We start from the raw sequence: 14,379 nt of genomic DNA, 5'->3' as shown, positions 1-14,379 counted from the left end.
TTTTATAACTGTGTTCAGTAACAGAGAGCGGCCCCCGAAGATAATATCTGGGGCCCTAAATCCGGTACATAGGCCCAACGGGTTGCGGCCGGCGGGATTTATGGGTCTTCGCTGAACGTCGGCCACGTTTCGGTAGTTAATTTCCAACCATGTTGATATCAACTTTGGGCTACTGTGTATTATTGTGGCTTTATTCGTGTCAAGCTCACGTAGAAAACGTCGAGAGAAAGTTAAACGAAACTTCCGGCTCTATTGTTTGGCAGCCACCAACGACAAACTCGGCTAAGGTAGTTTACATTTCTAATGCAGTGAGTTATATTTACTTAAGCTTTTGATTCATTTTCCTTTGAGACCATGCTCGACATTGTCCTGCGCTTGCAGGAAAATAAAGCAAAACTGAGCCGCATAAAGCTCTCTCGACTGTCGAGCGAAAGGAAATACGCGGTCCCAAGAAAATATTTGAGGAGCGATCCCATACATCACCTCTTTCGGTCCCCGCAAATTACGGGGAGCATTCGAGGACGCTTTTAGTGACCACCGCAGGGCGGGCCCTTATCTTTTCACACACCACTGAATCAAACTATTATGAAACGGACGAACCGGGGACGGAATCCCTCCATTTTCGTGACAGCATTGACGCGATGGCCAAGAAAAATGCCCTGGAGGCAATTTACGGACCGAGAACGGTATTTTTCAGGTCTGAGTGCAGTTTTTAAGAGGCCACCCAGATCGATTTAATGATGGATCGTTGCAGTTTGATTGAATGTTTCCTTCATGTATAAAAAAGGACCATTGTCAAGTTCAGTACCTTGCAAACTCAACAATAAACTGAGAGTTTAAACTGCCCTCATGCCCAGAGTTTGCTTCACTTAACACGTTCCCAGCCACCTTGGCCGCCGGTAACCAATTACCCCTCGGTGCTCAATAAAGGCAATAGAGCGCTCTATAAGGTGTTTATTAGCAAACACAGTTAAAATTACCTTTCCTTAGAATGTAGAGTCATCACCGGCAGGGGGAATATTCCATCCGCTCGGCATTGCACCCTTATGTATCCCTCGTCGGCCCTTAGCAGCTTCAGCTCGAAGAATTTCTCTGTAACTAAGAGTAAACTCGGTTTTAGTGGCGACATCTAATGTCGTTGCTGTAATGGACTTTAATTTATCGGGTTTACAGAAAGGACATATTCGGTAAATGTACCACAACATTTACGCTCCATTGTACAAGTAAGGCTTAAGCTATGTTCAACTTAAGTTTCAGTCCAGTCGAGAGTTTCCATAAGGATAACGTTGGTGTCACAGAGGAATTTAATTTGACAGCAATAGGGGAATCTCTATGGGAGGGCTCAAGTGAGTGTCAGCTCACGCGAAATGCAGAAAGAGAATCGATTATCATTCAAAAAACGACAGGGGCTGCATAGAAAATGTTAGATTTCACAGTCTCGTGGTGACATAAAAAAGTTACTGGAATTATTTGGAAATCACGACACTTCCAGAAGTTGGACATATTCGTACTTTTTTAACGACACCGTATATCGTCACCAGTTCGTAAACCGATTTCTCGATTTTTCACGCTTTCATTTTCTAAAAATTGAAGGTCGATATCTCAGAAATTCGACAAGATTCGATCAATTTACAAGTCATGTCTGCTTATCTATTATCAATTACGTGCTCTCTTCCGATTCTCGGCCCTAGTATTTCTTCTTATCTCATATTAATAGTGCAAACAACAAATCACAACAGTTGGGTTAAGCTTAATTTAGGTAATATCGCAACATGGGCTTTATTATTTTCCAGAACTCGATGTTACAATGAGAAATATGGCCTCTTTTCATCATCCACTCTACGGTCAGAAATATTTTTTAATAAGAACCCAAAACGAAACTTATTGTAGCATAAAATAAATTCCTCGCTCATTCTTTTCCATCAGAACATGTTTGCTTTCATATTTTCTCATTTGGCTGTACGAACTCATCTCGTTCTCGACGATATCGCATGCCATAGCTAAAACGTTCTCCATTTCACGGATTATATTTTAGGGCCTAAGACAGTTCTGAATAGAAATGACTATTGCGTGATGTTACAACTCGAAGGATATGCCACTGTTAAGCTACAATTAGGCTTAAAAAAATATCACGCGATCGGTGTGTCCTTGAGAGGAATATCATATTTCATTTTCATCCTGACAAATGACGAAAATACACGCGATAATCAGTCATTTATTGAGGATTAAAAAGGCACTTTCTCTAGCCTTCAAGAGTTTTTGCGCATTTACTGCAAACCGATATAACTAAAATTATGCTAGTCATAATCAATAGTTCTTTTCTGTAGTGAAAACTGTTCAGATTGATGCATCATCCTATCGTCGACCCAAAAACTTTAAGTTGTTCATCAAAACTTAAATTGTTTCGCGCTTTCGGAGTTGGCTTCGAAGCAGATAAAAGTTGAAATCGCTTTAAAAACTGAACAACCAAAGAAAAAGTAAACGGCTGTAGCGACCTGCTTATCTATTCAAATATTTCAAACTTGACATCAATGTTAAAAATATCTACCTTCAACATTGATCAGTTCCAAACGGCATTTATATAAGATAAATTAGCTGGTTCCCAAGAGTAATTTGTAGTAATTATTTTTGCAAGTATAATACACTTTCCATGTGTTTTTACGCCTTTACATACTGCCGAGGTAAATTCAGAATAATTCGAATAAATATGGCTAGTTCCTTCTCAATCACTGTCACACATAACGAGGCTAAAAGCGAGAACGCCTTGAGTTTAATTTTTTACGTGTGTACTTAGCAGAAGCAAGCTAAAATCTTGTTAACTATGGCAGACAGTAAATCGTTCTCATAATTTTCGTAGGTACGATGCACATTTCTTCAAGGAAGAAAACTCGAAGTTTCCTTATGTATTCCCGTCTCCCATCGAAACAACTTTTCCATTCAAAATATCCATCATTTAGTCCTCCTATCCAAATTTGTCCCTTATTTAAGATTTTTCCGGTCCCATTCGACCTTTTTCCTCCGGTAAGTTGAAGTTTATTGCAGCGGCCGAGTTACACGCCTCGTAACCTCCACCGGACCTGGTATTTTATGGTCCAATATACTTTCGAATTTTGTAGAGTCGGTCGCTTTAAGACAAGCAAATCATTTCGAAACGATATTTACGGGGCGAGGCCGTTTGTCCTGATTTATTTCGTGAATGGGACTTTTTGTTGCCATACAAGAAACAATACTCGACAGAGGATTATATTGCAATACCACCCATGGGGCTAGAATGTATTTAAAATACCGTTTGAGATGTTTTGTGCTTCTCTCTATTTTATGCAAATTTAAATAATGTTTTAGAGGATAATTTTAGGAAAATAAAACTACTGTTTAATTTGCATGAAATTTTTAGTCAATTCCGGACATTATATTGTAATTCGTAGTTTGACGTGTAAAATATGCACACACATATATATATATATATATATATATATATATATTTTTTTTTTATTATTATTATTTTTTTTTTATTTAGTGTTATGCCTTTTAATAAGTGCACTTTTATTAACCACAGAAGTATCATTTAATTTTGTTACTGCGTGCATCCGACCAATTCAGTTATGGACGTGAACTGAAAAAACACACAAATCCAAATATTAGAAAAACGTTCAATTTACTGGTCCACTTCAATTAATGAAAATTTATTTCGAAACAAGAGCGAATTAAATATTATGAGTGCGGGTTAGAATTGACAGCAATTCCATATTGGGGTTTTGAAGTGACCTGGTGAAGCTGGAAGCCACCGAAAAGAAGATGTTGCACAGATTTATGAAACTAATATCGACAATGGATGATTTTTCTCTTGAAAAAGAAACATTATTGGAAATATTATTTCTCGTGAAATTCAAAATAATTGGCTTTATTTAGCAATTTTCCCATCGAAACAATAGATCTTCCACCTGAACATTTGCTTAGTTCATAAATATTTAACGAGCAATTAGTGACTTCCTTCCTATTTCGCTCAGTTTGACTTATAATTTTCGCTATTCAGTGGAGCAAATGCGAAGCCATGTTTTCTTCTATCGAGAAAATGCAAATTAGGGTAATGCTTTTTTCGCATTATTCCTCGCGAGGGAGGGAAATCAAGGCTCCTGCCTAAAGGCTGTTGCACCCCCCCATCACTTCGCGGGTACCGATAAATAACCATAAATGCAAATGGCCGCAGTTTCCGCCTGCAACTCACTATTAATATCAATAAAAATGGACGTTTGGCGTGCATGGTCGGTTGCAAATTATTCACGTTGGACGGCTTCATAAACAACAGTGTGTGTAGTAGATTTCTCATTCGGTCAAAGGAGTAATAAACATATTTTTGGGTAGGTTTTAAAACTCTTGTTAAACTAAATTTGTTTGTCTCTTCATTTTTAAATCAAGCCAGATTAATGAATAGAAATGCACCTTAAGTGCTGAATGTCCCATAAAATGCCACATTACATTATCTTCATTATCTTGTTTTTTGCTTCTGGGATGCGGGGTAATCTTGACACTACTTTACGTTGAGCTGTTTTCAACATGTCATATTGATCTTTAGATATTTCAGTCTATTAATATGTAAGATATCCCTGACCGATATCAGTTCTAAATCCACATGTAAAATTGCGGTAGTATATGAAAGAAGTGGTAATTTTTCTGAAAATTTACCAATTTAAATTTTTTATTTTAGATGATCCCTCTAGAGATGTCTCAAGAATTTGTTCAGCACTTGGCCTAACGAGGTCGTTACGGAATAAATCCATAGCAGTTATTTACAAACGCCAAAATATGACGAGTTCTCAATACCAAAACTAAAGCCTAAATTGCGGCATTTTTCCATGATCGCCTATTTTTTCGTGTTAGGAGTGAGCAATGAAAATTAATTGAAGTTAGCTCGAGACAGTTCTTCGAAACACTACAGATCTGCGAAAGCAAATAGTTCCATTGTGTAGAAAATTTTCATACTTTCACAGTCAACCAATCCCAAGTCTGTAAGTTGGCCTAAAATTTGAAAATGGTTTACAAATATTTTTTTTTCCTTTTTTTATCTTTCGTCATCCCCACAGAACGACCTTAAATCCCCCAAATCCACTTTCAATCTGTGAATTTTGTTGACAATGATTTTTTGAGCTTTCGATTTTAAGGACACATCAGTGGTGCACCTGTAGTTTTTCAGACATGTGAGGAATTTTTGTCATGTAGAATTAGCAATAAGAAGTGCTGCCTAAATTTGACACATCCGTGACGACTTCACAAAACCGAAATTGTTATCCAAAATTCGTTGTCTCTGAGATCGACATCCGGAGTTTTTACATTTTGTACTTTTTTTGTAAATTTCATGGCAACGAAGTACATTTTTGTGTCTCATCGAAAGTGGGTTGGCTCACTGATCATCATTCAGGTTTTTTCCCTTGTGGACTAGGCGTTACGTCGAAACGTGTTCGAAAAGCTCCTCGAATGCTTGACATATTTGAAGCCTCAATTTAGGGATGTTTCCACACCCCGACCCTGGTTTATGAAGCCATTCAATAACTTATTGGCCTATCGCTTCAATTTCCGGTGCAAAAATTTCTCGTCGCGTTATGAAATTAATTCTAACGCCTACCCGGAGGAAATTTGACACGGTTGGGCCCATCAGATTTACGCAAAATTATGGTACTTAATGGAAAATGAATTTTGCGACGGAGGGAGCAGTTTTATCGAGGGGGTGTTAGAATTTGAGCAGGCTGATTAAGGGACCTATGGAATATTGGGACCCTAATCTGGCGGATTAGATGGAGCAGACGGTTCAATTTTAGATTGCTTATTTATAGGCTCATGCGGCATTAATGCGCATTTTGCAAAATATTAATGTAAAGAAGAATAAAAACCAACAATTTATGTTTCGTTCTTCAGATTTCATAGATTTTGTGGGAAAGGGAGAACGCGAAATGGTAACTTTGTTGTGAATTTCTCGACTCGAACTGATTTTACTGGAAATCTCTGTCGAATTATCGAGAATCTCACGTATAATATATTTATCCCAAGTTCTCATTCGAGCGAAATATAAAATATGTAAAATACCTGATTCTTAACAAGACCTTGAAATTACTAGTTTTATCAGTATTCTCAGACACATACATGCATAATGCATCCCACGTCGAATTCTTCGGCTCATCAATAATTTGCGGCAAGCTATGCAGCAATTTTGATTTGTAAAAATATGCGGCAGCTGCTCAAAATTCAAATCAGCACCCACCATTCTTCCGTTCCTCCACATTTACCACCGCATTTATTATGTACAACCTCGGAATGGTAAATACGCAAATATCTGGAACAGCATCAAGATGCAGGCTAAGCTTAATGTATGCATATTATATTTCGCTTGTCAGAGATTTGAGCATCTGCACTACATTTAAATTTCCATCATTATTTCGGTTTTGGTTTCGTTCCGGGATATGTACACGAAAAACAATTGTGTAATAATTAGAAAATTCTATTTGGATAAAGCAGCAGAACGAAACTTACAGTTCGAGAAACGAGATTTTATTTGAAAGAACGAAGCGAGAAAGGGCAACGTCTTCACTTAATGTTTAATGAAATACGTGACATCAGCGGAGTTAGATAAGGAACTCTTCCTCCAGATAGGAAATTCCCTCATTCCGCCCGTCCAGACATATAATTTAGAGCGAATTAAGCGGATTGTCCTACTAGGGAAAATATTAACGCGAACAAAGCTGATACATATTTTGTGTTGCTGCAGGAAATGGAGACCGCCGAAATGTGCTAAATCAATTTCAGTGGTGGTTGTATCAGTTAAACAATGTGTATCAGGTTTTCGAATAGATACAAAACCGGTAAAATACATGATACATGATTTATATATTGAAATTGTCGATACAAGAATTCGGTTTTTGGCCCTTTAGATAGCATCGTTTGCTTCCCTAAACTACAAATTTTCAAATCCAGTTCCAAACCATTATGCTCTAGATTTAAGACAACTCCATGTTGCTCGTAGATATAGACCTGAATATGAAAGAGAAGTAAATACCATTGGATATACCTTTCCAAACCGGACAGTCGTGCTTTGAATTTACATTTTCTGCATTATTTATGTGCCCGACCGTCGGGGAAGCCCCGGTGAGATTAATGTTGGCACTACTTTGAGTTTAAATGATGAGAAATGAGGAATTAAATTCAGTTAAAATATTTTCTTGCCAAAGGCGTTTCTCTCCATTACCAGGACACCATTCTTTTCTACTTCAAACTGCGCTAGCGCATTTTCTCACGTAATAAAATTTCCATTGCGGGAATTCATATTGTTCCTAACAATTTCGCATGACCTGACCCAAGTGTTGGATATCCCAGTCTACCACCCGTACCGCGGCTTTGAACTCGAAATTAATGGCGTGCAACTTGTGTAAGCCATAAGCTTTCACAGAAATATGTTTTTCATTTCAACGAATTGACTCACGCGATTCTGCTAATAGAATTAAATAATTCTAATGCGGAAGTCGTCTAAAATCACTGTGAATCAATTCGTGCGTAAACGAAATTCGCTTTGCTAAATGGAGTAATACGTTTTCCGGGGGTGAAAAATGTCCTCTTTAGGGAGGAAACTGGGGTTGACCCAGTTGGACCCAACTTTGTCACGGGATTTTATTATCAGATGTAGGATTGAACTTATCGAGCAGGTCGATCGGGGGACATGCTGGATTCCGTGTTCAGCAACCTCGACTTTCGTCGAATAGTGGCTGCCTCAGTTTCTGATAAAATGTTTGTTGTATTTGCGGTGGCGTTATTTACTTTCGGATCGGCCCGGCTTAAAGAAAAGGTCAGAAACTTGCTTATTTTTCAGAAGAGTAAGGACGAAATTGCAATAAACGAAATATGTAACATAAATAGGAAAATTGCGAACGAAAAGGCTCATGCGAATGATATGTACTGTAGTTGCGAAACATTTAAATTGATCCTTGCCGGACCGCATAAATTCACCTTAATTATTCTTCTTGCCGCAATAAAAAATAAAAAAACAAGAAACCGCCTCCTTTCAACGTTAAACAGTATTAGCAACTTCACGTTCAGTACACACCATATTTGGCCCAAATACCATGTCTGAAGCAAACACACATTTCTCCATTGCGTGAGACACGCTCCAGCGAAATCAATTTAGATTAGAACGCATAATACACACCATTTATTAATTTACACAGAATGGCTTTCGAATAGCCGGCAAATCTGGTTATCTTTGATCAGGCGAGCACAGAAGTTTGCTTAAAAATAAAAATTGCTCAGAATTGGGGAGGCGACAAGGATCCACAAACAGGAAACGGTTACGGGATCGTTTTGAAGGAGAACAAGGGAACTTTTCCGATTGTTTATCTCTGCAGGGAAACTTAGTTACGCCTGGAGATACACTCAAGTTCCGATAATAGTGTTTATTTAATAGTTCATCGAACTAAATTGATTCATGCTTGGGATACATCGCTGCCCACTCCTGTGGACTTAACATGAAATATGCAAAGCTCTGGAAATATGTGACGCCCCGACTGGAATTTCGAACACATTTTAGCATAAAAGTCTCTCGATTTTCTTCCTATGGCGTTTTATTTCGCAATTTATGCTCCGGATGGATGCTTCCGGAAAATAGATTGGCACTTTTATGTATACGTCGTATCAGGTTTATCACAGACGCATTCGAAATTACACACGGCGTTTGATGCAATAGACGATTGTCTGAATTTCATTTCGTTGCGTCAAATACACCCGAAAGTGACTAAAAAAAAGGAAATCGTATCCAGTTTAAAAATAAGTGCGTATCACACTCTCGGCAATTATGAAAATTAGAAAATTATTTATATAAAATTGAGAAGTACTCTTTCATTTAATTGCGAATAATACCGATGAACGTATAATTTAATCCGGTAACCGCAATTTCGTCCTAAAACAACAATTAATATTAAAAACTACGGCTACAACGCCAGAAGCCGTCGTCTAGCAGATTAAAAATAACGGCCCCGTGGCTAATTTAAAATATGCGTTTGCCCTTCACGGACAGAGGGCCGTATCGTCGGTTCCGTTTTTTCCATTGCAGCTTTCAACTCCATTTCCAGCTCTTTAATTTCGCCGGTCCGAATGAGCTAACTGTCAACTGGCGAGCAATTTTTCACGGCCCCATTCACGGTTCGCAATATTGTCGACGCGCGAAAACAAAAAGTGCATAATAAAGCGCCCTCTGTGCGGAGACTTTGTTAAGCGTGTAGTTCCCTACGGTACGGTCATTTCTGATGTAAACGTGTTCTCATTTCTGATGTAAACGCGTCTCATTTTTTTAGTTCAGGTTGGTGCCTCAGGGTGAGTTTTAATCATTTTAAAAGGTTGCAGCGCTTGTTTGCTGAATCTGTGGAATATTTTAAGACATGCGTACTGTACCGTACGGCATATGAAGAATACAATTGAGGACGGTGAACACTATCATGAGCGTTTTTTGTTGTAACTAGTTTCGAGTAGGCCAATCCCTGTAGCAATTTGCGGATTGGTTCTACAAAACTGCCATAAATGCGGAGCATTATAAAATATTTTTCAAAAAAATCTATAGCTAACTCTGCACCCAAACGCATAAACATAAATCCCGATATTTCGGTACCGAAACACATAGTTCTAGACATTGGTTCTCGGTCTTCTCTTCGCAGCTCTTTAACTTCATAAGATATGTAGTTCGAAGTTGGGTTGAAAACTAGCCTGAAGGATTATACGATGTTACGTCCCAGCTAATCCCAACAGTCTGCAGATTGGTTGTTGTTTTTGAGTCAAGCACTCATTTATCTTTCCCAAAATCTTATGCCTCTGAGCAAGTGCAAATCCATACACCGCAGCTCCAATCACTCATACAGGGTGTATCCTTTAGGCCAAGGTGTTAAATTATCGTTTAAGTTGTGTTCTGCTGAATCTGACCCTCGTACACCACAAAATCACAGAACAAATTTGCAAGGAATAGAACTTCGTCCATTCCTGCCGACCATGAAGGATTTTAGGTCCGTTTAAATTGTTTTGAAATCGTTTGTCTTGTGGGATCATCTAGATATTGACTCAAGCCCGGTCGCTCGTAATTTCATTTCATACATATGGTTAACATGCATTTTAGTGGCCATAATTTTAAAAGCTATGACACACTCGCAATACCTTGTTAAATACATTTACATACATTTTACAGTTTAGTTCATGAGAAATTTAATAACACGTTTCGAAAATTAAATAATAATAATAATAATAATGTAGTTACAGAGAAAGTAATAAATTTGTCCAACAAAATCTTTACGCGTCCGAAACTCTAGTTCATTCTGACTTTTGGGCATTTCAAGCTTCAATTATTCTGTCAATTTTAAGTACGTTCGCAAAACCTACGGTGAAAATACCGAGGAGAACACAGATTTTATATTGCAACAGTTGGTAATTTTTTTGTTAGAAAAATTAAGAGATGTAAGTTGGGACTTTCGCATTCGAAATTTAATCTTTTGCACTAATAAATCTGGTCAAACCTCGAGGACGTCCTTAATACTGCCAACCGAAGCATTGCAATTGCCTCTAAAATCGTTTTGATATAAAGTGCCCCGTCCGTAGGACAAATACGAATTTTTCTGAAACCACGTGTTGATTCGTTTGTACTGAATTGGAGATCGAGCCCAGTACTGTTTGCATAAAAATTGCCAAATAAAGTCATAAAATCAATTTTAGAACGAACGATTTATAAATTGTTGGTTGCTCCAAATTAGTCAATTTATTTTTTGGAACATTTACAAAGTCTCGTTTATTTTAAAACTATAAACGGATTTTACTACGCCTTGCAGGATTGTCAGTTCCATTTAATTAAATTTTTACTGAAATACTGAGGTTCCCTTTTGCTTTGTATAGGGTGGAAGTTAAACACACGCAAGAAAAATCTTTTAGAGTCTTCTACCATAGAATTATAAATTTTGTTTATGCAGGAACGATTTATTTTCCTTATCAAAATGATCGCTATCAACAAAAGTCTGAAATGACAATGGTATAACCGGTTGCGTTCTATATTTAGCAATTTTGTCATGAGAAACTTTGAACCTAATCGTACCTATAATTACGATTTTAAACCTTTCGTTTGGTGAAGATATATTGATTGTGTTTGTTCAACAGAGATTGAAAAAATTACATTAAATATAGGGGATCTCGTAAGAAAAATCTATTCCAGCACGCCTTTCATAATGGCTATAGAGTTAAATGAAAGGAAGATTGCGCCATTACTAATCCATTACCAACGCTTATCAAAAAAGCTCAAAATCGAATAAAGGGCATAGATTTTGCGTGATTAAAACCAAATGTTTGGTCTCGATTAAATACGCACTTTCGAAATATTTCATGTCTTCTGCATATTCACAATTCGTACACTTTAGTTATGTTAATATTTGTTTTTACGTTCGTTTCTTAAATTCCGAAAACGTGACCGTTCTGTAACCGACACCTGAACGAGGGTTTTTGTCTGAGCCCTTGATAAAAGGCGAATGTTATCTCTAGTTAGTTTTAACTGAGAGTAGTGTGCTATTCTGCCCTTCCAACAACCCCTACTTGTCTGTAAAACGTTATTTTCAAACAAAATAAAAGAAAAAATGCTCCTGAAATGTATAGAACATATTTACACTTCCATGCATAAATTTATTGAGAAACGTGCCCGACACAACAATCTTAGAGCACTTATGGAATTTTTCCCTGAGTGGCATGTTATTTAGAACCAGAACAATGCAGAAGCATTTTGATTGATTAATTTTCAAAAATTAAGAACCCAACCATGATTGAAAGTCAATTCCGTTCCAGGAAGAGCATGCATCCCCAAGATGACTGTTTCTCTCAGCATGCTAACTCATATTGACCTTTTATTCTAAAGTTATGCTTTCTGGCAACTCAATATCGTGCATGTACGCCTAAGCGACATTCAGGATATTGAACAAAGAATTCAATATTAGTTTGAAAGTTCAACAAGAAACCGAAACTTTGTCCGTCTTATCAACTTAAAAATCCATCCGTTTCGAATTACAGCGTGAAACGATTGAAATCCTTGCCCGAAAGTTTACATTGAATATGATTACTAAAGATAAACAAAACTTTATTCCCCCTTTTAACTTTTCAGGGAGTATCTTTGCAGGCTGCGTCGAATTTTTCGGTGCAAATAATGAATTATTCATTAAAGTATAAAATTGACCGTCCAAAAGAAGAGATGACTAGAAATGAATATTCAACCGACGCTATGCAAGTTTTAAAAAGCTCATATTGAAATCTGTCCCATTTGGGGAGACTTTGAATTTATATGAACGATATGTGAAGTGATTTTCAATTATTACCATCGTTGGTTCGATGGCTTTCAGGTCGATTGAATATTTTATTCGATCTTGGAGAGGTTATTTTTAGGTTTCATTGCAATAATTAGAGGTTTCGAGTACTTTTCCGTGTTGAAGATAATCGAGTTTCAGGCAACATACGCGTCGTCACGGCGAAGACAGTGGGTAAACAGATTTAGGATGGCTTCGCGACGCTATTTATGGGGGTAACATACTTTTAAGACTCGATAACAGGAGATCGAAACGAAATTGCCAATTAAGTTACTCTTAATTGTAGGGGAGAGGATGATTTTTCATTTGCCCAAGCTGAATGCTTTATATTCTATAAGTGAGGGCGATAAATTATGCCAACATACTCGACCTACATAATTCAACTTACGAGTTCTATATAGGCAGATATCTACTCCATCGATTGAATAATGAGGCCGACAATTAGCTTCATTTGTACTGTATTGTAATTATTGCAACTAGTTTATTAATAATTCATAAGTGTAGTGGAGATTAATGGTAGTGAGGCTTTCATTTTTTATTACAAAATTGTCATTCGCGTGTTGCAAGCAATATAATAAAAGTATACTAAAATGTCAGTTACATACACCTCCGACGTATTCATGAACACACTCGTTTACTCGCGTTCGACTAGCATCAGTCGAGATTCCAAAAAGAGTAGCAAAGCGACGAGTTTTGCAACGGACGCATCAGAGAATGAGTCTAATTAATCGAGAATTACATACTATTCCTTCCATTTCTGAGGTTTTCTATTGTTCTAAGGCTTTTCCAGGTCATCAATCATGTCTTACCAACTTAACCCGGTGCTAGCTTTTCAAATTGCAACTTTACACAAAGCAAATTAGTGGTTTTCGTTCTATGTAGAGCCGATCACTATTAAAATCAGCTATGTCGTTAGAAATCCTTTTCTATGATTCTCCTTCTATATCTCTGATTACTTTATCCATTAGGTAGCATTTAAGTATACCTATATGCATAGTTCGCGCAAGTTAAAATTTATTATTGTTCGGGTATCGGAAGTACATCCCTCGAATCAACTGAATTAGATCATCGGTTCGTTATTTCGTTTCAAACTTCATAGTTTTGGATTCATATAAATAATTCTCTATCGTTGAGGTAACAGCGGAACGCCAACCACTATACCTTTTAGGCATAAGAACATCTCCTTGCCCCGCAGCAAGAAGGCGGGCAGCGGAAGGTCCTAGAAAACTGCCCTGTGTGCTTCTAGTAAATTTTAGAAACGGACAGTCATGATTAGAATCTGAGTGATGTTCTTATCCCAATCACACATTTTCTTTTCAGATATGCCACAAAGTGCGAAGTGTTTTTATGACCGAAGTAGTGCTTACTTTCTATACATTGCGAAAAGCAACACTCTATTTATCGTAACATTGGACAGAGTAATTAGAATAATCAAAACATTCCCTTGGGGGTAATTTGTCTCTTGTCATTTTAATTAGTTGGTCGCATCGACGGGCTTCCGCTATTCCAAACGTGAGAGTAAACTGCGAGAATACAATACAATCTCATTAGATAAAGTCTTAAAAATGTAAAGTTATGTAACCTGAACTAGTTATCTAACTTTTAACTTGTCGTGCTTGTCAGCTTACGTCCGTATGTAAAAAAATCGCGAGTTTTCTTTGTTTTAGAAATTCTATGCAGTGTCTTAAAAAAAAAACTATCTGTTTTGAATATTTGATATTTAGGTTTTCTTTCATTTAAAACGTGGCTCGCAGCATCGGGTGTGTGGCCTATAAAATTTATGGCATTGAAGTTTCAACCTGGATTTATAATTTATGCCGTTTCCGTTCTCGTGTGACGCATTCATGTCTTTTCTTCATTGGTCGATATGACTTTGTATAGTGTTGTCCTGCTCGACCATCCCAACAGCCAGCGAACGACAGAAATCACAGTTTACTTCGAGTTTTGAGATTGTCGAAATATATTAGAGATCAGTTTTTCTGTTATCTCGTTGGCCAATTCCTAAACCCGATGTATTTTTTCATACGTA

The 14,379-nt window shown here is 37.3% G+C and overlaps 1 protein-coding gene across 1 annotated transcript in view; it reads right to left on the bottom strand.

Moving 5' to 3' along the window:
• Window positions 1-14,379, bottom strand: part of LOC136340316 (uncharacterized) — a 124,909-nt gene that overhangs the window by 42,710 nt on the left and 67,820 nt on the right. Inside the window, exon 4 of the mRNA XM_066284297.1 lies at window positions 981-1,098. Coding sequence (XP_066140394.1) covers window positions 981-1,098 — 118 coding nt within the window. The remainder of the gene's footprint in view (window positions 1-980; window positions 1,099-14,379) is intronic.

The sequence above is a fragment of the Euwallacea fornicatus genome, chromosome 7 (genome assembly GCF_040115645.1).
Source record: "Euwallacea fornicatus isolate EFF26 chromosome 7, ASM4011564v1, whole genome shotgun sequence".
Classification (NCBI taxonomy): Eukaryota; Metazoa; Arthropoda; class Insecta; order Coleoptera; family Curculionidae; genus Euwallacea; species Euwallacea fornicatus.
This window is presented reverse-complemented; position numbering and strand designations above follow the sequence as displayed.